This window comes from Peromyscus californicus, unplaced genomic scaffold (genome assembly GCF_007827085.1).
Source record: "Peromyscus californicus insignis strain IS unplaced genomic scaffold, ASM782708v3 Scaffold_13__1_contigs__length_99412109, whole genome shotgun sequence".
NCBI classification, from domain to species: domain Eukaryota; kingdom Metazoa; phylum Chordata; class Mammalia; order Rodentia; family Cricetidae; genus Peromyscus; species Peromyscus californicus.
In genome coordinates, this window is record NW_026294424.1 from 19,537,325 (window position 1) to 19,564,307 (window position 26,983).

Genomic DNA, 26,983 nt, shown 5'->3' on the forward strand with positions numbered 1-26,983 from the left:
AAACCACAAGAACATGGCACACAGAATAAACTAAGCAGGGTTCATAAGGGCCCACTGAGACTGAAACAACAAGCATGGATCCTGTATGGGTCTGAACTCAGTCCTCTGCATATATGTTATGGTTGTGTAGCTTGGTATTCTTGTGGGAGTCCTAACAGTGTGAGTGGAGAGTGTCTCTGACTCTTTTGCCTGCACTTGGGACCCTTTTCCTCCTACTGGGTTGCTGCTTCAACATTTTTATGAGGACTTTTGCCTAGTCTTACTCTTATCCTGTTAGTACATGATAGGTGGATATCCCCGGGAGGCCCACTCTTTTTTAAGGGAAAAGGAGGAATGAATCCAGGGAAGAGAGGGAGATGTGAGAGGGATGGGGGAATTGAATGATGGGAAACTGCAGTTGGGATGTAATGTATGAGAGAAGAATTAAGATAAAAATAAAGTGTAAATGAATAAAAATTTCAACAACAGAATAAAAAATGGCTACTATAACAGAATAAGCAATGGTGAACCATTGCTTGAAAATCAAGGAATATACTTCCAGTGTAAATGGAAAATATAGGTTTCCTCAAAAGCTGGCACTGTACCATCTCAGGCTCAGTAAGATTTATGTGTATGTTGATGGTGAGTTCATATTATATAGTGCAGGATGCCAAGCAATGTATCTTACCTCTAGTTTACTGCATGTTTATCACAACCACATTTGGTTTGACCATCAAAATGGTCTACAGATATCTGCACCTGTCCCTTTGTGAGAAAAACTCTCTACTGGAAAATCCACTGGCCAAGAAAATGGGGGGAGGATGTATATAACAAAAATGTAGGTAATCATCTCAAATCAGTAAAATCTCTCCTGGTTGAAATCACTTGTGAAGATAAAGAGGAGAAGGAGTAGGCAGGCACCAATTTAATTAGTCATCCCAGTTTGAGTCTTTGTTAATGGCTCATAAAACAGATTACCAAAAGACATTCTATTAAGTCAGAAAGAACAAATAGTTCAGAAGGATATGAATAAGACTCAAGCAGACACGCAGAGATTTGACTTCAACATGCTTTTCATTAAATTAAATGTGCACATTATGGATTCCTTCCCTCTCTCAAAATATAGAAGGGAGTAGCACTAGGGTGTATGCTAACATTTGTTGTGTCTTTACACTATAGGAAACCATTAGGAGCAGATACTGTGAAGTAGACTTGGATGGAAGCCCTGCCATTCTGTTCTCTGAAGCAGCTCATTTCACTTTTGCTGAAGAACAAGTTTTGCAAAATGATGGAAAAGCAGTTATCCAAGACCCACTAAGATCCTGGGAACCAGACATCTGCAGAAATTTGATAAAAAAAAAACCATAATACTCCTACAAGATGGAACTAGAACATGCTTCAAGTTCACGAATTAAAAATCCCTAAAAGTCTACATAACCAATTTTCCGATAGAATTTAAGTCCCCCCTCACCAAATGCCTGGCACCATTATCAAGCTAAAAGCCTATGGCTACATAGTAATGATGTCTAGGGGAGAACCTACTATGCTGCTATACTATGCTGCTAAAAGGACATAGTATAAAACTGACTTCTAATGACTTATTGTTATTTCCAAAGATCAATGCATCTCTCATCCCTCAGCTAAGAAGCCACATCTATAGTAGGTGGTAAATTACACAATAACCCAAAACTGAGCCAAGTACACAGAACAAGGGACTACAGAATTCTCCATCCTAAACAGAACACATATACCACATGCCACCCCAAGGCTCGAGGACCATTGGATAAGAGGGGCAAATGGAGAGTCAGAGCCCAAGGCAGTGGATTTCTACAAGGAAATATTATTAAATATTATTATGTGAACATAACAGGGAAGCTGCACGTGTGAGTTCATGACAGCATGCATAGCACCTGAGCAAGCCCAAGCAAGACCAACTCCAAGCACATAAAGAGGAGAGGGACACAGAACCCCACCCTTTGCCAAAGAGCTACTGGAAAATTTTACCTGCCGGGACAGTGAGAGCAGGTTTTCATAATCCCTGGTAACCTGGTAAGCCAAGCACTCTCCAGTGGAAGATCACATGTCCATGATTATTTGGGGATGAGAGATTGGTCTTAAAGATTAAAAAATAATAGAATACAAAATTGGCAGGGTAATAAAGGAGATAAAATGGCCAAGAATTATAAGGTGAATATCATTAAAATGCACTGTATGAAACTCTCAGAGAACTAATATAATTTAAAAAACAAAAGTAAGTGGGATCCCTAGAGTCTACTTCTAATAATTAAGTTGCTTTCCATTACTGTGAATATGGATGACTTAATTACCCCTATGATAGTACACTAGGCAATGTCAGCAATAATATATTATAGACCAGCAGGAAAACATGGCTAAATTGTCATTCAAAGTTCCATAGTGGGTTTTGTTGTACTTTTTACGTTTTTGGATTTACTTTGATATGCTGAATTTTTCCATTTACAATTTATGATGTTTTTGAAGATGTAAGAAAATACAAAATGAAAGTTAATAGAGATTGAAGTCGTTAATCCACATGAGTGCTTGCTGCTTTTCTAATGGAACTGAGTTCGATTCCCTACAGCAGCTAGCTCACATCCACCTGTAACTTCAGCTCCAGAGGATCTGACACCCACTTCTAGTCTCTGTGGGCTCTAGTGCAGATTTTGCAGACACCTGTATGGACACACACATACACATAAATGAATCTAAAAGTAAAAAATTAATATTTTAAAGTTAATGAAGTACAATATGGAAAACTGGCATTATTGATTCTTCAGCTCATTTGAAACGATGTCATTATAAATCCAGTATTATAAAAGGGTTTCTAGGTGTTTCTAGTTTAAACAACATCTTTTCATGAAATATGAGATGATTTGGTATAGAATATCATGGGAAAATTCTATTTATTTACATATATTAAAACAAAATTTCATAAGTTATGTATTTACATGTCATTATAGGTACCATGAAAATGGGTATAAATGCTCGATCCACAAATTGCCCAATTCTTCTGAATAAACCCTTTATGCTCAATATACCCCTCAGTTTTCTGAGTCCAATCGCTCATCCTGGAGAGCCTACATAGAACCACAGATCACAGTTGTCTTCTCCCAAACTTGCTCTTCTGCCTTGTTTACCTTTCTTCTTTTATTATTATAACATTTTTCATATACTTTATTTTCATCTTATTCTTTGTCCTCGCCTAGCTCCTCTGGCACCTCCCTACCTGCCAATATCTTCCTTCTTTTGAAGTCCTGTAATTATAGCCAAAATTCTGTTAATTTTAAGGATTTCCATGCATGCAAATTACCTCCTAAACCTTCCAACTTTCATCTTCATTGTCCCATCACCTCACATTAAGAGACACTTGGCTTTCTTCTTAGTGGACTTTTCCCCTTTGGACTCTGGATGATGAATCCCCACAGCTTGCTGGACTTTAGGGCATCTGGGATGAGGTGAAAGGAAGTAAGTTTAAAGTTGGAAAGCTTTGAACAAAAGGAAAATCTGTTAATTTTGCATGAATAAATGGGGATTTGTAGTTTGTCACTTCTCCCAATTTAAGATCATAATGCTAACCAAAGTTTCAAAGGAAGAATTCAGAGAGATAGTAGTGCACCAAACATGAGAGCCAAACTATTAAGATCAGTCACTGAACTTGGGATTAAACACAATCACTGGCATTCCTTGATTGGTTCAGAGATGCTCTAGTAGTGAGCCATGTGCCTTAGGAGGTCTTGCATATCACACCAACACACACACACACACACACACACACACACACACACACACACACACTTCATCACTTTCATCACTTCTATGTGGAACTAGCATGCACAATATACACCCCAGTCTTGAGGTCAGGTCTTTTAGTCTCCTAATGAAAACTTGTTTTAGTTTTTGTCTTGCATATTTACAACTAAAAGCAACTACATCTAGAATACTGTTAAGGTTTGGATTGTGCCATAATCCTTCACAGGGTGATGATTTGGACTGAAATGAGAACTTTAGCCTTGGACATGCATGACTAAGAAAAGGATATTTTCAGCCTGGGGGTCCTGCTCCATCAGCTGTAAGACAGTACTGCTCTGCACATTAAGACACTTTTTGCTGATTGCATCTAGCACATTTTTTCTACCAGTTTTGGACTTCATGATAATCACCACAATAAGATAACAGCAGGTTGGACATAACATAAAATAGGGGAAGACTGAATCATTAGACAATAGTCTTTAGAAACCCACCCTGACTCTGGAGCCCAGAACTAGGGAAAGATGGCTCAGATAAGGCCAGTGAAGGAAACACAGTTTGGTTCAAATCAGAGCCATCTCTGCCCCTGACCAACAGACTTATAAAATCAACCAATCACAGAGCAGGACAGTAGAACTCTGGCCCTGGGGCTGAGGACCAGGAAAAGAAATACAGCCTGGGTTTGGGACCTGAGCCAGAGAAATGAATACTTTATCCCCAAACCCATGAAACTAGTACCAAAGAAACACACCTGGTCTCTAGAATCACAGTCAGTAAAAGAAATGTGACCTGGCCTTAGAATTAGTGTCAAAAAGCTAAGTAAGGCCTGTGAAAGAAATACAGTTTGGCTCAGATCAGAGCCATCTCTGCCCCTGGCCAACTGATTTGTGAAACCAACCAATCACAAAGCAGGACAGTAGAACTCTGGGCCCCAAATCAACCCCTGAGAGACTCCATCCCCAAGACATCCTTTGTAAACCACCCTATCTAGTCTGTTGTGAGCTGTTCTCTCCACCCTGGTAGAGAGGCAGCTACTTTCCTGGACTCCTCCTTCCCAAATAAATCTTTCTCAAAAGAGTTTTGGGTGTGAATATCTTCATTCACTGGTGTAGAAAAGATTCTTGCTGAGACGTCCCTCAGTGGAAAGAGCAAAGAGGAGCTAAACAGAAGATCCTTGCTGAGATGTCCCTCAGTGGATGGAGCAAGGGAGAGCTGAAAAAGTAACACTTTTCTTTGGAGCTGGAGGAGATTGCTACATTTCTGCAGGGGTTTTGCCTTTTGCAGAGTGAAGCAAAAGAAGCAACATCTTAGGCTGGGGAAGCAGAGCTCTACTAGGAAGCCCCTTTAAGTAGGGGCTGAGTAAAACCCAGCTGTAGCAGCTCTCCAGGAGAGGAGCAGGATTGTTATATCCTGCAGGGAGATCATCCCCCATCACACCAGGTATAACCTGACTCTCCCAAACAGTCAGGATACCCTTCCCTGCTGAGGCAGTTTCAGGCCTGACATACCCGAGCAGTCAGAAAAACTTCCCTTCCAGGGTTGAGCTGTCTCTGCAGCTCCAGCTGTCAGAGCTGTTCGAGCAGCTCCAGGTGTCCAGGACACCTTCAGGGCTGAGCTGTCCTGAGCAGCTCAAGGTGTCTGGGATACCTCGCCCTCCAGGGCTGAGCTGTCTCTTTTTCAGCTCCAGCTATCAGAGCTGTCTTAAGCAACCCAAGTAGTCAGGATACCTTTCCCCAGAGTTGCAAAGCACACATTTTGGTGCCAAAACCCAGGGCCAAACCCACAGAGTTGCAGCAAATTTACTTACAGTTATACTTAATATTAGTGACATGAAAGCTAGATTGTATAGAATGCATAATACACGAATTATGTCAGTCCCAGTTATGTATCTGAGTGTCAGTGATTCATCAATAGTGTGCTCAGACACCCACAATCAAATCTAATTCATTTATAGTTTACATTCTTCTAATTTGGTCTTCTGAAAATATTACATATATACATATGTTTTATGTTTCCATTATACAAGTATGTATTACCCTGATTGAATGAAAGAAGAGCTTTAGGCAATTAATATCTGCTTAGAAAAGTTGACTCAGGATTCTCTAGTGACCAGATCTCTGACAGTTATTCCAACTCCAAGTAGTCAGCCCTAAACCCAAACATATGAGTGACAGTAAATGGACTCATTCAGTTGTATTAACATATATACATGTTAATTTACATATATATGTAAATGTACATGTATGTGTATATGTACTTGTTTATATGCTACATATATTACATATACATTAAATATATCACATAATGACATGTGTATATATAAAAATCTATAAGAGGTTGTGAATCTGAGAGGGAGTATGGGGGATGAGGGTAGCTAGAGGGAGTGAGGTATAAATGGGGGAGAGGAAGGAGTGTAATTATGTAAACATGGTACCCATGTATATAATTCTTTAAACTAAAATAAATGTTTAAAAAGAAAAATACCATGATTTGAGTCTTTCATAGAACATCTACCTGGCCAAGAACATGGGATTACATAGAAAGACCTTACCTATTTACATCTCATCTGGAAAAACTCAGGTGTGTGTATTCACTCTTTCTTAGTGGAAATATGCTTTTACTGATTTAGAAGAAAACCTGTACCACAAGCTAGGCTTACATAATAGGGCACATTCTATAAAAATGTTAAAAATTGGAAATACTGTTTTATACAAAACCCATAACTATCTGGTTAATTCATGTCAAACTGTTCCCAGTTAGAAATATGAACAGTACTGTATGGCCTCAAGATAAATTTCCTATTGACAGTCTACAGATTTTGCAGGACTGTCTAAATTAGAATAACTAATGGTTTAAGTCAAATTATTGGAGAAAGTATTTAAAATATCATTAAAATTAGAAAAGTTAATTAGCAATGTTTGACCAATCAAAGTTGGTTATGATTGAAATGTGAGTCTTTCATTTAAAATTTTAGGCTACAATCTAAGATATAATAGCAATTGAATGGTGGTTATCCTCCTGTGTTATAAGCATTTAATTGTGCACATTAATGTGTTTGAATTTTTATGTGCATCATAACAGTTGTCTTTAAACCTATCCAGATTCATGAATCCAACTTTATTTAAGTATTCTTACATATGAACCTAACTTTAAAGTTTAAATAAAATGAAAGAGCTCAATATCTTATGCCATTCTTAGTGAGAATGCAAACACATTATTCTCCTCTGTTCTCACTGGATAATTTTATTGCCAATTTATGAGAAAGAGACACTTAAAATATGTGATTATATAACAAAACTTAATAAAGTTCTTTTTACATTTATACACTGGTGATCCACAATCATAAAATATCATCTGATTGTGACTAATTATGGGCCCAGTGACTTTTCATTGGCCTAAAAGAGAAGGTTTATGGTCTGTAGGTCTGGAAAATCTGGAAAGAAGCACAGGGACCTTTGGTAGCCTCATAGCAGCAGTATATTTGAGTACGGTTCTAGAGATTATTTCCTTTGACTCTCAGGACCTTCTAGCACCTTCACAGTGAAGGACAGGAGGCTTTTCTAATTAAGACTCGTTTGTGATTTATGTTTGTGATGTCATCTTACTTAAAAATATATTAAAGCTATCCTTTTAATCACATACTCATCTATATTCTGTAGATATGCTTGGAATGTTTACCTAGAGAGTTATCCCAATATTTCACATGGGCTGTATGCATGGTACTTTTTGAGAATGATAATTATGCTAATAGCATCATAAGGAACTATATGTCCTCTAGACACATAATGTTTGGAAGGGTCATAATGAATTAGTGAGCTTACGGTTGTAAAGTATCAAGGAGAAGAAATATAACATTTAGCAAAAATAAAAATAAAAAGATAGTGAAAAATAAATAAAAGGGAACAACACATGAGTAAGCTAAAATGTGGGTCTCTCAAGGTGGGAATGACACATGAATAAGCTAAAATATGGGTCTCTCAAGGTGAGAATGACACAGATGAGGTCAAATTTGGGTCTCGCAAGGTGGGAATGACATGAGTAAGGTCAAATGTGGGTCTCTCAGTGTGTGTCTTGAGCAGTGCTTCCTACACTTGAGTATTGGGTTTAGTGGCAACAACTGAAGATTCAACACTTTGTTAATAAAGAAAATATATAGACAATGAATGAAAACCATTATATTTGCTCAGTATATTTTCTAAAGAAATAACTGACATGCCCTCAAAAATCCATGGAAATTAACTTGGAGAACTGCTGTGAAATATTCATTTGTACACTGTGAAGATATGTCCCTCTTGTTGTTAGTAAAAAGCTTAATTGTCTGATAGCTAGGTGGGATTTTAGGGGCAGAGAGAACCCTGGGAAGTCAGAGGAGTTGTGAGCCAGACATGTAAGAAGCAACATGGGAAGTTAATAGATGAAGTAAATGAGCCTCTGGGTAATATATATATATATATATATATATATATATATATATATATATATATATATATATATGTTAATTTAAATTGTAAGAGCTGGCTGGAGACAAGCCTAAGCTACCAGCCAAGCATTTATAATTAATTACTCGCTGTGTGGTTATTTGGGAAGCAGCTGTCAGGACAGAGCTGATCAGTGGTCTAGATGGAAAACTCCACCTACAGAGAGCCACACCAGAGCAGCATCACATGGGACAGACTCTCAGAAGTACAGTGTGAAAGTGTGATGAGTTAAAGAGTAGAAGCATTCTGTACAATCTAAATGTCAGACAAATATCAGGGGGATTATGATGTACTGGGAATCAAGATATTGATATAGTTTTGAATTAAACAGAGAACAGTTCTTTAAATAACTACAGAACCACCTAGGAAAATACCGCCCTACATAAAATAACATTTACTGTATTTATGGGTTTTAAGACATTTATAGCATTTAAATGTCAATTATTTTCACATATACTCTATGAATATTCATGTTTACATAATTTTGGAAAGAAAATACATGGGATAGAATCATGCAAAGTGTCACTCACTCCATCCCACACAATGCCATAAAGCATGATTCAGAGACACTGGAGATGTAAATGCTTTATTTCATTTTGTCACCATAAAGAGCTCAACAGCTTTCCCACCAAGGGAGGGAATTCTTCCTGACTGTTGACTTCTGCACAAATAACATGACATTTTTGTGTAGCCATGATGCACTAAAGAAAAGAAATGTCTTCTTTCAATATTTCTTTTCTTACAATATTGTTTTTCTCATCTTAAGTTTGTAAAAGTAAAGTATCCAATCAATTCTCAAAAGACATTTATTTATGGTAGGTTTACTTTTTCTCAACTAGCTATCATTGTGTCATTGTGACTATGATTGTGTTAAAAGGTCCCTTTTAAAAACACTGCCCTCTGATTAGTGAAGTAGCACAAATGTTGATTTCTACAAGAAAGCAGAGCAGTAGTCCATAGGCCACATAAACAAGTAGAAAGGGGATTGGACATAAGTCCTGGTTGATTCATTCTGATTATTTGTTTATTTATTGCAATTTGGGTTATTTGACATGAAATTCATAAAAAATATGACTGAGTATTAACAGTGTAGGGATTATTAAGAAATAACATCTGAAAAGAACAATAAGGAGTATCAATAAGAGAAAACCACAGACACATGGGAGGGCAATGGATTGTGCTGCAACCCGCACGGCCTGGAACCAAGAACTGGCAAGGGATGTCGAGGTTAAGCAGCACTCAGGACACACTGTGGTTCATCATTCAAAGAGAGCTCTTTATTGACTATCCATCAGCCTTATATACCCTGCTACTTCCTATGCTCCATGGGGTCAGGGTACAGTCCTCAGGTTCCCATCCACGTCCCAGCAGCTCAGCCAAACAGGAAGACCACAAGCAGAGAGCTGATTCTTGAAACAATGTTCCAGCAATAGCTATATCGTAAACATCCTGTGACTTACTGACCACAGGAAAAGAGGAAGGACAAAAGGGCACCTTAGGGCAACTTAGGGCAAACAAACAGGCTATGCACAAGGCCTGTTCAGCGTCTGCTCCCAACATGTCCTCTCCTTTTTTTTTAAAGCACACAGATAGCCCCTGTCTTAGGACACCTGTAGCACCCTGTCTGACTTACCCGTCCTCGGGGAGGCCCTTCTATCCCCTGTCTTAGGTCGTCAGCATGGCACCGGAGTTGCCTGTCTTTGGGTACTATCATTCCAACATATGTAACCATACCTGAGCAGATTCAGGGGGCTGCATAGCTAATAAAGCTTGCTTGGTTGCCCATTGGCCTCGACTAAACTGGAGACGCCATCGGTACACCATGAAGAATCTGAGCCCAAGATCCAGTATACACAGGATAAGTAGGGAAATGGACCCTGACCTTCTAGTAACCCATTCAGCAATTTTTGACATAGCTTGCCAACAAACATTTTCATCAATAGGAGTGACTCCAGTTTCATTAATATGAACAATGGCACGAACTAATTGTAAAGTAAAATTTACAAAAGTTGCATTCCATGGCCCTCTCAAGTAATCATTCAATTCTTTAACCTTAGCAGATACATTCACAACAATATGAGGGGTTACACATATTTCAGAAAACCCATAGGCACATAACATATGTTGTCTAATTGTCCATTTAAAGTCTGTTGGATGTCCAAAGCACCAGCCACTCTTTCCAAGAGGGCATTAATAGTAGTAGCCTGTTGCACTCCCTGGGAAATAGCCAATCAAGCTGCAGTGGCTGCAACAGCTGAAGTTGCAATGGCAGCAATTACAGCAGCAGTTATGCTGTGATGGAGTTGCAAAGGAAATTCTGCTGCATTCTATTCCAGCGGCATCATGACAAAGGCAGGAATTCTCACCACCACAGCATGTGTGACATTAGGACTCCAGCAATTAATACTTAGGCTGCAATTCAAAGTTGAACAATTTAACTCCTCCCCTCCCACACCTGAGCCATTCCAGAGAATAAAGAAAAAATTTGGTGTTATTGAATCCTACAATAACATTTCAAGCAAAGCATAGGGAATTATGTAAATTCATGGTGACATTTATGCTTTGCACATCATGTTTAACATTACTAGCTGCAGTTCCAATAGTCCAATTAGAGGCAAAGACAGCAGGAAACACAGAGCTTTCAATACTTACTGGCAACAAAACTGGAGGATTCTTAACCAGGCTCCATGAAGACTCTGTGTAGACCCAAGGGCTAAGGACCATCAGCACCATCGGAATCATGAGGTTCTTCATGTTATTTCTGTGTCTGTTCCACAGGTCAAACACACTGTTCTGGTATCCAGATTAGTTTCTCAGCACCTGGAGGGTACACACAAACTGCTCCCCTTACCCTAGCCAATAGCGGTGCTGGGGACTGCCATGTGCCCGTGGAAAGATCCTTCCACCTGACCAGAACCTCAGAGGGAGAGGGGACCGAAAAATGCCATTGAGCTGCAGTACGCCCATGAACATCCACAAGTAAAAAATTTAAAATAAATAAAATAATGGAAAGGAGTAATTGGGGTCCCTGTACATCCCTGTACATCTCACCTTCTTTTGTTTTTTTTTTTTTGCAAATAAGTCTTTAAATGTTTATGCACTCGTTCAATTATCACTTGTTCTTGAGGGTTATAGGGAATGCCAGTTTTATGAATTATATTCCATTGTGAACAAAATTTCTGAAAACTTTGGCTGGCATAAGCTGGTCCATTATCTGTTTTAATACGCTGTGGAACTCTCATACAAGAGAAAGCAGCCAAAAGATGTTTAATTACATCTTGTGCACGCTCCCCCTTGTGAAGAGTGGCTACTATATAATGAGAATACGTGTCCACAGACACATGTACATATGATAAAGTTCCAAAACTTCAAATATGCGTGACTTCCATTTGCCAGATATGGTTGGGACGTAGGTCACGAGGATTAACACCTGATGATGGTACATGAATAAAAGGAGCACAAGTGGCACAAGTAGATACAATTTTTAAGGCCTCAGTGTGAGTATAGCCAGTACGATGCTGTAAAGTTTGCACATTGAGGTGGAATTTCTGATGTAATTGAAATGCCTGATCAAAGGTGGTGACTACACAAGTGAAATGAATAGCTACATCTGCAGTGGCATTGCCTTCTGCAAGCACCGCTGGAAGACCAGAGTGCCCTCGTATATGGCCCACAAACAGAGGATGTTTTCTAGTCCAAATTAACCTTTGAATGGTGCTGTAATTGAGAATGTACTGTGGACTGTTTTCCAGTGTATGGAGTGGTTTCCATACTATGCATCATTTTGGCCACATAGCAACTATCAGTATAGACATTTATAGGTTCTAAAGAGTAAACTTGCAAAGCCAATTGTAAAGCTGTAATCTTAGCTTGTTATGTAGTCATGGAGGCCATTGTCATCCACGTTACCTCATCTCCATTGATGACCACAGCAAAACCTCCTTTAGATGCATCAGTAAAAATTAAACAAAAACCCTTAATAGGTTCCTGTTTTACAATATGGGGAAAAATAAAACTACACACTTTAAAGCTTTCTATAAGTTTATGTTTTGGATAAAGATTATCTATATAGCCTGTGAAAGTACACAAGAAAAGTTAACATTTCTTGTGTCTAAGGGAGTACAAAGCACTCAGGAGACTTTCCAAACAAGGATTCCCCCATATATTTAGCTTTCCATATGAGCTAAATTACTAATTCATAATATGCATTCAAAGTTTTAGATGGGGATGCAGATAAATGCACCCAAAATATGAGCCCTGTTTGCCAAAATACTCCTGTAGGTCAAAATTCAGAGGGAAGAATTAGCAATAATAAGGGCTTGGTATAATCTATTTGTTGCACTTGGAGTTCTTGTAGTGCTTGTTCTACCTTTCCTTAAGTGGCCTTGGCTTCTGCTGATAGGGTCCTTAAGGAAGTCGGAGAAGAATCTCCTTTTAAAACATCTTAAGTTCTCCAGTGAGTATTTGGAATGAGGGGCGGAGCCATTGAATTTCCCCTAAAAACCTCTGCCAATGATGCAATGTCTTTAATTCTGCAATATGAAATTATAATTTCTGTGGAAATACCCCTACAGAATTTATAGTATATCCCAAATATTGATAAGGAGCCATATTTTGTACCTTTTCTGGGGCAATCACTAATCCTGCAGCTGCAAGTGCTTGCTGCAAGTCTGCATAAACTTGTAATACACAGTCTTGGGTGGATGCTGCCAATAATATGTCATCCATATAATGTGTAATATATACATATGGAAACTTTGCTCTAATGGGTTGTATGGCTTCTGCAACATACATTTGACACATAGTGGGGCTATTAGCCATTCCTTGAGGTAAAACAACCCAATGATACTGCTTATATGGTTCTTTATAATTAATAGAAGGAACAGAAAATGCAAAACACTGGCAATCTCGCCGAGCCAAAGGAATAGTAAAAAAGCAATCTTTCAAATCTAGCACTATCATATGCCAATCTTTGGGAGTAGCAACTGGGCTGGGAAGGCCTGGCTGAAGAGCCCCCGTTAACTGCATAGTGGCATTTACTGCACGTAAATCTTGTAAAAGTCTCCATTTTCCAGACCTTTTCTTGATAACAAAAATAGGAGTATTCCAGGGGGACATGGAAGGGACAATATGCCCTGCCAACAATCGTTCCTGCACTAACTCATGGGCCGCCCTCAATTTTCTGGTGGTAAGGGCCACTGATCTACCCACACAGGCTCATCAGATAACCAAGTAATAGGTGTGGGAGAAGGCCGAACACCAGTGACCCATACTAAAAATGCCCTAAGCCTCTCTGATCTCCAGGTAGGCTGGTGACCTCATCGGTGGCAGTAAGAGCAGCAACACAACCCTGCTCTGCCTTTCCCAGCCCTTTTCCTGGTGTCCATCCCATATCCATCATTATGTTATTAACGAATGGATTTTCTCCCTTTAGAGCTTGAGTAGTGAGAACCGCTCCCATGGTTTCTAACACATCTCTTCCCCACAGGTTAGTAGGTAAACCTAATACAAAATAAGGTTGAAAATGTCATTCATGCCCCTCCTGATCACTCCACTTCAATATGCAGGCACTTTTCTGTGGTCTGGTCTGTCCTATGCCCTGTAACACTGCTGTAGAATCCTCCAGAGGCCATCGTGCAGGCCAATATTCTTTGGCTATAATGGATACATCTGCCCCAGTATCAAGAATCCCCATAAAAGATTTACCTTGAATTTTTAATTCTAATTTAGGCCTAGAGTCTAGGTGGGCTACCCAGAATGCTTGAGGAGTACCAGTGGACCCAAAACCTCTCTTTCCCTGGGCTACACATAAACTTCTATTTTTTTGTAGAAACAATAGGAAGCAGAAGTAGCTGAGCTATACGCTCCCCTTGCAGGATCACTAAGCCCCCCTGTGTTGCCTCTGCCATGATTTTTATCTCTCCCTCATAGTCATTATCTATCACTCCAGGCAAAATCCTTATGCCCTTCATATACGCACTACTTCTACCCAAAAGCAGTCCCACAGATCCTTTTGGTAAGGGGCCATAAACTCCAGTGGGTAGTGCTTGAGGTCCCATTTGAGGGGTTAAGATTGCTCTGGCGGTGGAACTGAGGTCCAGTCCTGCACTTCCTGGTGTTCCTTGACTGAGTTGGTCAATTGAAAGGGGTTGTTTTGTAGAATGAAACAGAGGTGACCACTGCCTGGGATTACTGTTTGGGTCTGCATAGCTTCGTACACTCTGGCTTTTGGGGCCCGGAGCGGGGCCCGTCCCCTGATTCCTGAAGGTAGTGGGTTACCCTGTGTGTCAAATTTAGATCTACATTCACTACTCCAGTGCTGACCCTTTTTACATTTGGGACATATTCCAGGTGACTGGTTTGGATTGTTTTGTGGGCAATCACGTTTCAAATGGCCTTCCTGCCTGCACTGGAAACATCCTTTAGGTCGAGCACCTCACCATTCATGCCTTGCAAGCCATGTCTTATGGCAGCAGCTAAAACTTGTCCAGTAATATGATTACCATCTATGTCTTTGCAGACATGAAGCATGTCATTCAAACTCTTGCCTTTGCTCCCTCTTAATGCTTCTTTGCAATACTTATTTGCATTCTCATATGCCAACTGTTTAACTACTGGCACAGCCTGATCAGAATCTCCAAAGATCTTTCCTGCCAATTGCAAAAGCCATGAAACAAAATCTGCATAGGGTTCTAAAGGACCTTGCAAGACCTTTGAAATTTGTTCTTCCGCAGCAAGGTTTGGCAGAGATTTCCAGGCTCGGACCGCTGCATTAGCTATTTGAGTGTAAGTGGCAGGGTCATACAATATTTGCTGTTGAATATCAGCATATTGCCCTGCGCCTGCCAGCATGTCATAATTCCTCTGGGGTTGACCGGCCCTCGCATTAATGCGTGCCAGCTCTAAGCATCTTTCGTGATTCTCACTTTTCCACAAGAGATAATCTCCTCCAGACAGGGCAGCATGGCATAATTGCTGCCAATCGCTAGGTGTTAAATAGCTAGCTGAAAAGGACTCAAAAAGTGTCACAGTGAATGGAGCCTGCAGACCATAACTGCTCACTGCTTCTTTTAATTGTTTCATTTCTTTAAATGTCAACGGTACATGATTTCTGACAGCTTGTTCAGCAGCATTAACAGTTTCGGAAATGGGATAATCCTGCACAGTATCCTGCCAGATAACTCCCCTCCATTTCCCTTCCTCCTTATCACCCTGATTGTCCCTATCCAACCAGTATGGATTATGAGGAGGCGGACGACAGCAGATCGGAGCCGAAGGCTCTTTATGTTTTACTTTCGTTTTCTGCAGCCGCCGTTGTAATTCTTCGGCCTCTCTCTCTAACTGCTCCTCCTCATCCAACAACTCATATATAGACTCCAGGTCACTCTCATCATCCTGAACTGCAAGTTTCTTGCGGGGTGTCATAGCCTTCTCTTCCTCTTTTTCCCCTTTTAAAGACTCATTAGTTTCAGCTTCCTGGGCAGTGGCGAAAGCCTGCTCACATTCTGCTAACTGTTCCTTCACTTTCACCTTGTCAGTTAATAGCGCATCCTTTACCAGCCTCCAAAGAGAAAAGGCTGCAATAGGAAACTCCTCTGGTCCCGTATCCTTCAATGCCTTCTGTAGATCACGTTTCACCTGTTCCCAATCAGGGATATTCAACCCTCCTCCTGTCAGAAACCACCGTCTAGCTTCAGCTATAGTGTCCACAAATGTCAGTATGGTACTAGACTTAATACCTGTTCCTTGTTTTTGCAACAGCTCTCTCAACTCAGTGGCCAACTGAGCCTTAGCTGTGGAATCCCCCATGGTACGTACCCTATTTTACTCTGTTACATCCAATCCTCCCCCTTCCTTTGTGAAGGTGAGCCTCATATGCTTACCCCTTCTTTCCAAGTCTCAGTGGGACCTCCACCTGTTGCAACCCACATGGCCTGGAACCAAGAACTGGCGAGGGACGTCGAGGTTAAGCAGCACTCAGGACACACCATGGTTCATTATTCAAAGAGAGCTTTTTATTGACTATCCATCAGCCTTATATACCCTGCTACTTCCTACTCTCCATGGGGTCAGGGTACGGTCCTCAGGTTCCCATCCATGTCCCAGCAGCTCAGCCAAACAGGAAGACCACAAGCAGAGAGCTGATTCTTGAAACAATGTTCCAGCAATAGCTATATCGTAAACATCCTGTGACTTACTGACCACAGGAAAAGAGGAAGGACAAAAGGGCACCTTAGGGCAACTTAGGGCAAGCAAACAGGCTATGCACAAGGCCTGTTCAGCATCTGCTCCCAACAGATTGAATTGATAGGGTATAGCAAAAAGAAAAAGGGAAAAAGCAAAAGAAATAAACCACTCTCAGATCATGTTTTTCCCATCATCATCACTACAGATTACTAATGTAATTTTTTTTTGAAATGTAAATAGAACAAAACATGAAATCATAGCACTGAATCAAGACTGTGCTCATGGTAACTGTCCTAATTACATGATTAAACAGTTCTATATACTGAACACATCGTACAATTTATCATTTAATCCACTCAACTACTGTATTAGACAACTTTAAAAAATCTTCAAAGTCTTGAGAAATACAAGGTGTCTTGGAGAGCACCAGACTCTCACCTACAAAGCAAGAAGTGTTTCTTCTTTGTTTCTCTGCAGTTGTGTTTTCAATGAATCAATTAGATAAGTAAGGAAAAATCTACTGAGGTACACATCATTGTTATTCTCACTATAAATATAAGAATGAAGAGGTAGGGGATTCACAAACCTAAAACCTGAACAGGAACAAGGAGGTTTACAAGTTATATCAAGTAAATTATTTATAACTCCAGAAACAGTATTTCATCCTTAAAAGTTACCTCTCCCACTTTTGAATAGACCAGGTACATTCAAAATCGTAAACAATATCTTTACATCCTTACTGGATTTTCTCACAGTCAGAAAATAACTCATGATCAACAGACAAAGGAACCCAGTATCAAATGGTTGGGGATAGAGTTAGAAATGTCACCATGATGTTGTCTGGCCTTGGATATAAGGGTGACTTGTGCATACAGAAAGGTCATGAGTAAAGAAGGCATGACTTTGTCAAAGGTGAACCTTTCTTCTTTCTCGTTAGTGTTCACCGGATATGTTTTTCCAGGTGGAACAAACAGCCTTCAGCAATGAGGGGATCTGGGTGGTGTTTTAAATCCTTTTCTGTTATTTGGGAAAAATCTCAGAACAGCAGTCTATGAACAAAACTATGTGTTTTCAGTCTGGGAAGAAAAAAAGCACAGGATATTGCTATCTCTTCAATTTAAAAAAAATTTAATTATTTCCTTTACTTTTTGAGATTAAAAGTAATCTTTATTTTATACCTTTGACAGTGGCAAATGAAGTAAAATGTGATTCTAGACAAGAATAAGGGAGACAACTTCAGATGACAGAGAGTATTAATTATGCTAAGAGTTGACAAATTATAAGAAACAGAAAATGGTAAATGTTCATTAAACTGTAATATGATATCACTGGAGATTTGAAGAATGTAAAATCAATGAATTTTGTTTTCAGAGAAAATACAAGATAAAATTGTGAAGCTATGAAAAGTAGACCTTCTTCTGTAAAATAAATCTGAAGAGGGTTACACATGAGATGGATTGTTAGCCACAAAGGGACATGGTAGTAATTTTTGTTGTTATTTTATAGTAATCTTTACTGTTAGAAAAAATTTGAAGGAATGAAAGCTTCAACATGAAGGAACTGCGGATGACAGACACTGAAAGGAGGTTGTGCTCCAAGGAACATACAAGGTAAGTTGGAGATGAGAGGAAGAGCAGCATTTCCAGAGAAGTCATAAAGCTAGAAGAAGTCTGCCAAACAGAAGGAGTGTATCTAAGAATTACACTTTGAGGGGACTGCAGACCTAAAGGACTCACTGGTCATCTGGAAACCAAAGTGAAAGAATAGGAGACTGAGGAGCTGTACACCTGGGCTGGAAGCAATGAAATTGATACTAAGTACCTTGAAGGAGAGAATATATCTAAAAGACTCTTACTGAGCTCAAGTTACTGCTCAAGAGTAGAGCCCTTATTTCTCATGCATGTGGCCTGTTTCCTCACAACATGACAAAAAGACAGACTAATAAACAGGTAAGTAGATGATAGATAACAGCAGATTCATCCTAAAGACAAGATCAAACTGTGGCTGAAGACAATGAAGATATAATAACTCCTGAGCAGACACAAACCAACCTTCCAGCAGCTGGCAATCAGAGCACTGTGACAGAGGAGACAAATAGATTATTTAGATTGTCTTCCCTAACTTGAGCAAGGACATTGATGAGGAAGATAAATTCCAGAAGCTACAGTTTCAGTTTCTCCTGGAGGAATGTGGGCAGAGGTTGTTAAGAAGGATCCTTAGTGTCACCAAAATTACATCTGACACCTATAGAGCTAGTAAGTAAGAGTTACAAAGGGGATGCTTGCATGACCATCGCATTCAATAGGTGTAGTTTTATGCTTTGCCCCTGAAACATCTGAAATGTTTAAAATAGGACCAATGTCTTAATTTTCAGTTTCCTTCCCTTTATAACAGAAAATAACTGTAAAGACATCAGAGTGGTTTACTGAAGTAATGACAACTGTAATGGAACCTGCCTCATCGCACCAAACATCCTATAAGTATCTGGGGTAATTACACTGCATGTCAAGCTTTCACTCAAATTTGGCGCATGTGATAAATATAGAAAGTTAAAATTATAGAGAGAATGAAGCCAAGAGAGAATCACTTGATTTTTCTATTACAAATAATACATGGAGCATGCCTTCTCCATTAAGTAGGAAGTGAGAATAAAGTTCAGGGTTAGTTTTTTAAAAAGCAGTTAGTTTGCTCCACTAGTGACAGAATCTATTAACTTATTGCCACTTACTCCATTTTTTTCACACATGGGCAAAATATTAATTCAACCCTTAATACAGCTCTGATGCCTGGGATTAGTTTTATCACCAGCTCATTAGGTCACTACTTGAAGTTTCTTATTGAAATATGATTTTTAAATAGCAAAAGAGCTGAATATGTTGGTGGAATGAGATCTTGAAATTTAAAGAGAATGTACTTTCTTCTCTAATTAGTAACAATGAGACACTGAAATAAATATGATTGGTGTGTCTTCACCAAATCATTTCTAGGGCAAGAGAATAAACAGCTTCAAAATGTTCACTACTTACTTGGTTTCATTTGACAATTAGGTTTGGGAGTATATTTCAAATGTGTGTTAAAGACGTAAATGGCACAGCAACCATAGACACAGTGCTCTGTTTAACAGGAGCAGGAATCTCAGTACCATCTACGAAGATGCATCCCAAGCCCCAGTTTAGAGTCAGCCGAGTGATCATACCTTCATGTGCATGCTTGGGTGATATACATGCTTGTTCAGGTTTGGAAGCCTTATTAAAAACTACTCTTATGTCTCAGTACTCTATGCTTTTCATGCTTGTTAGAACTCTTGGTTTCTGAGTAAAGAGAACCGCTGTTATATTAAATCTTGAAAAGCAGAGACCCAGTCCAGAAAACACTTTAAATGACCATGTGCAGTCCAGGGAGGCATTTGCTTGATACATTCATGTTTTCCTTTCTCAAAACCAGATGGCAAAGGCTCTGCATGCTCACATGCCATCACTCCCACCGAACTGAGTTTTCTGGCAATGACAAATCTTTTGCTTGAAGTCGCAGGATGTTCGTGCTGTGTTTACTAGTGTAGCTCATCAATTTTACCAACCACAGCTTTTGAAAACAAAGTCGTAAAATATGACTGAACATACAGTTTGAAGATGGAGGATAAATTTTCCTATGACAAAAACAATTTTTAAACCCATAAGTTTGTACTTGGTGATATGTACTTTGTCAGGAATGATAGTTGTGTTGAATTGTCAGTCTAAGGGGATTTAAGCAAGCAAGGAGCGAATTGGACAACATAGTCAAGACTTATTTGTTTATGTTATGAATGTAGTGTATTCTTAACATTTAATACTTCCTTAACATTTAGAAGGGAAGAAGGAATATTGGGTTGTTTAATTTAAAATGAGACTGGGAATTAGAAACAAGGTTGCAGCTATGCTAATCATCTGATATGCTTATAAAAATAAAAACTGGAAGTTTGGTATTTGCAGTAAGTGTTAAAAACAAACCAATTTAAAAAAATCTTCACCCAGACAGAGAGATGGCCCAGCAGTTAAGAACCCTTCCTGCTCTTGCAGAAGACTCATCCTGGTTTGGTGTCCAGTGCCCACACCAGTAGGTTCACAGACACCTACAGCTCCAGTTCCCAGGGATGTGGACACTCTTGACTGATAGTAATTGTAGTCAGTGTTGAAATGTACCACTGAAAGTTGGACTTTCAGCCAAGAACATTCACAGATAAGGGATGGCTGCAAAGTTTAAATAAAACTATCAATTTCTCAGAAGAGAACTTATACCACTTTATTAAATATAATATCTATCTATGAATTTAAGTGAATAAAAGTCACCCTATAGGTCTGAAATCATAAAATCTCCAGTTGAAGAAAACACTAGTTATGTGTGAGAGAAAATTATGAAGTCTATGGATATACTCTTTGTGATGGGGCTCACTAATCTCACTGCTTCTTACTCTTGCTGGTATAGGAGATTTTATTTCCCTTTAAATTTTATACAAAGAAAATGTGTTCTTGTAAACATCCTTCTAAGAAAAATTGGATGACAATTGTCAGCTTAGAGGAGCCCAGGGTTTTCAAAGGATAGCTATGCGTGCTTTGCAGGGGTGGCTAGTCACTACAATGTCACTCTTTGTTTTGTATTATAATTCTTGGTTGTTGAAAAACATTTTAGCACATTTGCTGCAGAAACATAGTGTTTGGGTGGCTCTGAGATGAGATATTGTCTGTGTTTTTGGGCACTAGCATGGTTACCTTCCTATGTCCTTGAGGAGGCAAAGGGGGAGATAGGTGCTGTGTATATGAATTTTCCAAACTCCTTTTGGAACTATAGCTTTGAGAGAGTAGGTTTTCTTGGTTTATCTAGTGAAGGAATTATTAGAAAGCACATATTTGCAGAGAGATTTACACTTCAAATAAGTAAAGCAAAGCTTACTTTAAGAATGTTTAAGATTCAGTGAGACAAAGAAAGGAAATCCCACAAGAAAAAAAGTCAAGATTAGTTACTATCATTTACTAAAATTAAATTATATACAATACTTGAATGTGTACAATAATTTTCAATGACTAGAGGATTTTATCTAAAGTTACAGAGAAAATATGAGAATTATTAATGTTTTTCCTAAAATGAGTCATTGTAACTTACAGTTCTAGTTCAACTCAAATCTATAAGAAAGTAGTTTTAAAAATACATATAGTATTGTGTTCTTAATTATTTTCCTAGGAAGTTTTGTTTGTAGGTGTTTCACATTCCCTGATTACAGATTCAGGGAACAAGAAGAGGGTGATGATTTAAAAGAGGAAGGTATAGGTGTCAGGGCAGTCACTAAGCAGGAATTGAACAGTGGTAGGACACTACTAAAGAAGAGGACAGAGAAGGAAAATATCCTGCAGACAAGGTTCCCGGGGCTCAAGGCAAGGCCTTGTACACCAGAACACCCATGGAACAGAGGAAACAAGAAAACAATTCAAATGAAGAAGCTGAACTAGCCAAGAATTTAGCAAAACCAGCAAGACAAGAATGCAACTACTTTTTAAGTCTAAATTTAAATTTCTCCAAGGCTGGGGAACAAAAGGTAGCAGGAAAAGAACATAAGGGTCATACAGCAGTAACAGGAAATGCAAACATAGATGAATATGTCTAGTGAATGACTGCCCTGTATTATTTTGTCTTAAGTAATTTTAGTATCTTTATAAATTACAGTTGATTGTGATATCCTTGCATATCTCTGCTTATGTTATAGTCTTGATCATGAGTACATAGAAAAGAAAGTGAATTTTATCCTAACAGTTCTTTTCCCTGGTGTGATGGCTAGTTTTATGTCTATTTGATACAAGCTAGAGTTATTCAAGAGAGGGGAGGTTCAACTGAGAAAATGACTTCATAAGATGAGGCTGTAGGTAAGTCTGTAGGGCACTTTCTCAGTTAGTGTTTGATGAGGGAAGGCCCAGCTAATTGTAGGTGGAGCTACCCTGGGGACTAGTGCTGGGTTCCATAAGAAAGCAGGCTGAGCAAACAATGAGAAAAAAGCCAGTAAGCAGCCTTACTTCATGGCTTCTGCATCAGCTCCTGCCTCCAGGTTCCTGCTCTATTTGAGTTTCATGAGGTCACTATTCATGGTAGCCTGGATTTATGGTGATGCAGCTGTTTTGGGAGTCACCCATCCTCTGATGAACAACCCCTCCCCCATGCTCTGTGAGAAAGCCCAATAAATCCATGGCTCTCACCAAGCTGAGCTTTGGTGAAATCGTACCTTGGTCTGTGGTTGCCCTCTTGCCTTTTCTTCTTCTGAGGAAATGTCAGTTCAATACTAGTGCACATTTATTGTATGAAAATTGATACTTCATTATGACATTTCATAAATTATATGATACACTTTGGTCCTCTCTACCCTCTCCATTAGCTACACAAAGGAACTCTTGTAGAAATGAAAACTTAATGTATTAGTCACAGCTCCTGGGGCTGAGGTTAAGTGGCATCTTCAGAAAAACGAAGAACAAATGCTCAACTCTTAGGCAGGGATCCATCCAATCCCTGACCTCAGCTCCTCTTCATCTCTTCCTCTAACCTAATTGTGTCCTCCTTTCCTTCACCTGAAGTTAATCTGTCCTTTCTTTTCCTCTCTAGATGTACAAATATTCTTTAAAAATCAAAATAATTCCTAGAGATCTTCTCTGCTTTCATGCCTGTCTCACTGGGCATAAAACAAAACATGATGAAGACTATATTCATAGGAAAGAGTGAAAAGATGTATACAAATTAGAATATTAATAAATGTTGCATTCACACATTAAAGGCACATCTTCTCAGTATTACTCTCAGGAATGCATTATCATAAAATACAAAATGCTTAGTACCCCCCCACACACACACAGTGAGTGTAAATATAAATGAACACATCTATGAAAAAGCTAGCATGGTGACCTGTGGTCAGTTCTCTAAGGCTCAAATTTCACGCTTATAAAATGAGAGTGTTAAAGCAGGTGATCTCAAAGGACCCAACAGCCCCCAAAGCTATCTCTGTGTTATTGAAACTGTATGAAGAAAACCAACTCAGTGGGATGGCATCTTATGAAATTTTTAGCTTATTCCAGCTAGAGTTTCTTCTTAGCAGATTTTATGTCACAATGGGAACAGATGCTGTTTGACTTTATAATTTGGGTTTAATTGATTTACAGGCTCATGGTGCCCTGCAGTGGAATGGCTTCTCTACGCAGGAGATAAGTGCTACTCTAGAAGATGTTTCAACTCTCTGAGATGAAATTATGTTTATGATTCCTGCTGAAATTGCTATTGCCTTTATGACTTTCCAACTCCTGCTTGCCTTGGCCTGCTTGCTTCTGCTCCCTGCCCTTTCTCTTGTCTTGCCCATTCCCAGAGGTTCTATCACTCCCATTTACAAAATAAAAGGCTGTGTTTCCCCACACCCTTTCCTGAGCTCCTGATGCATGTCTGGTCTTTTATGACAAATGAAGAGTGTAGGATCAGCAGTTCAAAATGGAACTCACTTTATCTCCATTTATACTGTTAGGCCACTAATTCCATGATTATTACCCACAGCTTCTCAGTCACTAAGGCTGGAAAAGTTCCATTATGTCATAATACTACCCTTTCCTTTCTCCCTCCCTATTAGCAACAAAGTTCCATAATAGTACAAATGCTCCCAGTACAGGGGTTAGATTGCCTAGTTCAAATCCTAGTTCTTCTGCCTCCTGACTATAACCTCTTGGGACTCAGCTCCCACTCTGTGAAATGGAGCCAATAGTCTGTCCAGGAGCTTTTTATGCCGATAATATCAAATGATGCTTGCGAAGCTCTTGGCGCAGATACATCACCAAACAGGCGAGACCTACTTTACTCCCAAACTTTGCAGTGCTTTCCTTAAATCTCCACAGACCTGTCTACTACCATAACATGGTCTTGCTTGCCTCACACACAACTGTCTACTCTTTCACTTTCCTTTGTTGCTGTCTTAATCCCCTCCTTATCATTAACAGCGTCTCTCATCCTATTTCCCACTAAACAAGGTTGCACTTCTAGTTTTCTACTGAAAGAATATTCTATAGTCCAGCATTCCAGAGTCATCCCTGTGTGATTTAAATGTTATTTCTAAATCTATTTCCTATTGCCTTTTATTACCTGTAACTTCAGTACAATCAGTTTTAAAATGTTTGCATTCTGCCCACTGTACTGTATAGCTTGTCCATATTCTTGAGTTAATCTCTCATGTTTTCTTTGCTGCTGTCTTCAGAGCCGTAGTCTACTCATTCCATAGAGTCCCTGCATACTAATTAAGGTTCTATAACCCATCACTGTTCAGGAGTTTTTCTTCCAATCCTCTCACTGCTGATAACTAACTGTTAACTTCTTGTATGGTACTCATTTCTCCCTACTATTAAGTTGGTTGTACATCTAATCCATCTCCCATGTTTAATTGCAAATGTCTTCAGCAAGGAAATCTTTTGTGTTTGCACATGCGCACTACAAAGAGTATCAATGTGAGTAAGCAATATTTTAAAAAAATGAATGAAGGAAATAAAGATGGAAATACATTTTAAAGACAAATAAATGTATGACAGAATTGTGTTAACAGAAATGTATTAACAGAATTGTGTACTATATGTTAAAAAAAGTTTAAAAATTTTTTTTTCAAAGAAGGAAAACTTCTAAGTAAATATAAATGAAAGAAACCACACTGTAAAGGGCACTGCTGATGGATTGAAACAAAGGACAACATAGCAAAGGTCACCCCAAGTGGTAGAAAGAGGAATTCAGCTTTCCCTCTACCATTTATCTGTCTTTTCACTTTCAGAACTTACGTATGTATTCAATTTTACCATACCAAGTTATTCCTTGAATTCAACCATTGGGCACTCCAGTTATATGTGAACAGTACTAGAGAGTCCCATTGCATACTACAGCAGAGTTCTCAAGTATTTTTTTATAATATGTATTGTCTCATTTTTAAACTTTGCAATAATACAACTTTCTGATACAAAGCTTGTATTTGTGATATTTTCTTTTTCTCTATTTGACCAGTGATTTAATGTCAAAATGATTAAATTCTCTAGTTACTTGATAATATATGTAAAGTCTGAGACTCAGGTCCAGTTATGATTTATGTCTACTCCTATGAGGTAGTGGTTACTTACTCAAATTCAGCAAAACAAAGAGATAGAGGTGCATATTATTGTCCTAAAAACAAACTCCTATTCTGACTACTGCTGCATTTAAATAATATAGCAGCTTCAATTTGTCAAGCTGCCATCAGCATTCTGCGTAGGATCCACATGACAAGGAAAGAGTGTGCTTCTAGAGATTCTTCCCCAGTTCCAATACTTCAGAATACACACTGCAAACCTGCTCTAAAGAATTGTTGTTACTCTGTAGCTTGCTTACTTCCTCCCTGAAGTCCATTTTCTCTGGATGATTTGAGTCCTGAAGACAGAGGTACTACCAAGACTATAAATATTTATGTTAAAACCTCTGTGAACTTTGGATACACAAAAATTGCTTTTTAAGAAACATTGTTTCCCTCTACATTGCTTCATTGAAGATCAAAACTGTAATTTAGTCATCTTTGAAAGACATCGTTAGAAAAATGAAAACACTAGCAAAAATAAGAACAAAATATTTTTAAAACATATGTGATAAATTTTATAAAATAATTCCATTTAACATAAATGTTATCCTGAAGTAAATAAAATATTTAATCAGATACATCAACAAAAAAGATCAGGAATTTATACATACAAATTATGTATAAATTCCTAACCATCATAAATCATTAAATAAATGCAAAGTAGACTAGAGTGAGATACAAAGTATTAGAGTAATGGCTCAAATAAATAAATAAATAAAAGACCATGTAATGTGCAACTGAAGTCCAAAGTAATTTTATAATGTTCTCAAACAAAAGTCAACCTAGTTGGGGGCATGAAGGATTTTCAGGAACACAATGGAATGTTATTCAGCATGTACAAAGGAATAGCATAGGGATAAAAATAACTACTTGAATACACTCCAAAATCATTTTAATTGTATAAGAAGAGAGATTGAAAAAGTATTTTATGCTCTGTTTACAAGATTGTGGGGTTTTTGTTCCCTCTCATGGGTGGCTCAGTGGGGGAGTGGGGAGCCAGAGTCACAGCAAGTTTTCCTGGAAGCACACTCTGGAAACCAGCATGGAGGTGCAGATCTGGTTTAATATGTATGTTCACTGGCTTATATGCACACACCAGCTAAGGTTACATCAAGTTACTGTCCAATGATTCCAAAAAACACACAACCCATGTTATGTGGAGGGTGTACAGCGGGGAGGCAGTGTGTCCAGGCAGTCTGTCTGCAGACAAAGGGTAGGAAGCAGTGAACATCCTGGGCTTTGGCACAAATTAGAGGGTCTCCAGTTAGCTGAGACTCCATTATGAGTCATCTGGTGTTCCAGAGACTCGCTCGGGTCTGCTCAAACAGCCACTGGAGGTGTTGGCGCTTCTCATGTCAAAAGACTCTACCTCAACGATGCTGGTCTCTTCTTAATCACAAATGATTCTTCAGTCCTAGCTGACCAGCAATCATTGTTCCAG

At 38.9% G+C, this 26,983-nt stretch overlaps 1 protein-coding gene across 3 annotated transcripts in view; it reads right to left on the reverse strand.

The window, feature by feature from the left end:
• Positions 1-16,213, reverse strand: part of LOC128108273 (endogenous retrovirus group K member 5 Gag polyprotein-like) — a 34,059-nt gene extending 17,846 nt beyond the window's left edge. The window contains exons 1-3 of one of the 3 annotated variants that reach the window (XR_008217406.1): positions 16,106-16,213; positions 10,875-11,042; positions 9,478-10,634 (exon numbers count right to left, since the gene is read on the reverse strand). Coding sequence is in view for 2 of the 3 variants with exons in the window: in XM_052734632.1 (XP_052590592.1) it covers positions 14,610-16,031 (1,422 nt within the window). In the remaining variant the exon portion in view is untranslated. Of the gene's footprint in view, positions 1-1,983; positions 3,443-9,477; positions 10,635-10,874 lie in introns of those variants that run through there. The other 2 variants (XM_052734632.1, XM_052734631.1) reach the window with 2 other exon arrangements.
• Between the last annotated feature and the right edge of the window lie 10,770 nt (positions 16,214-26,983).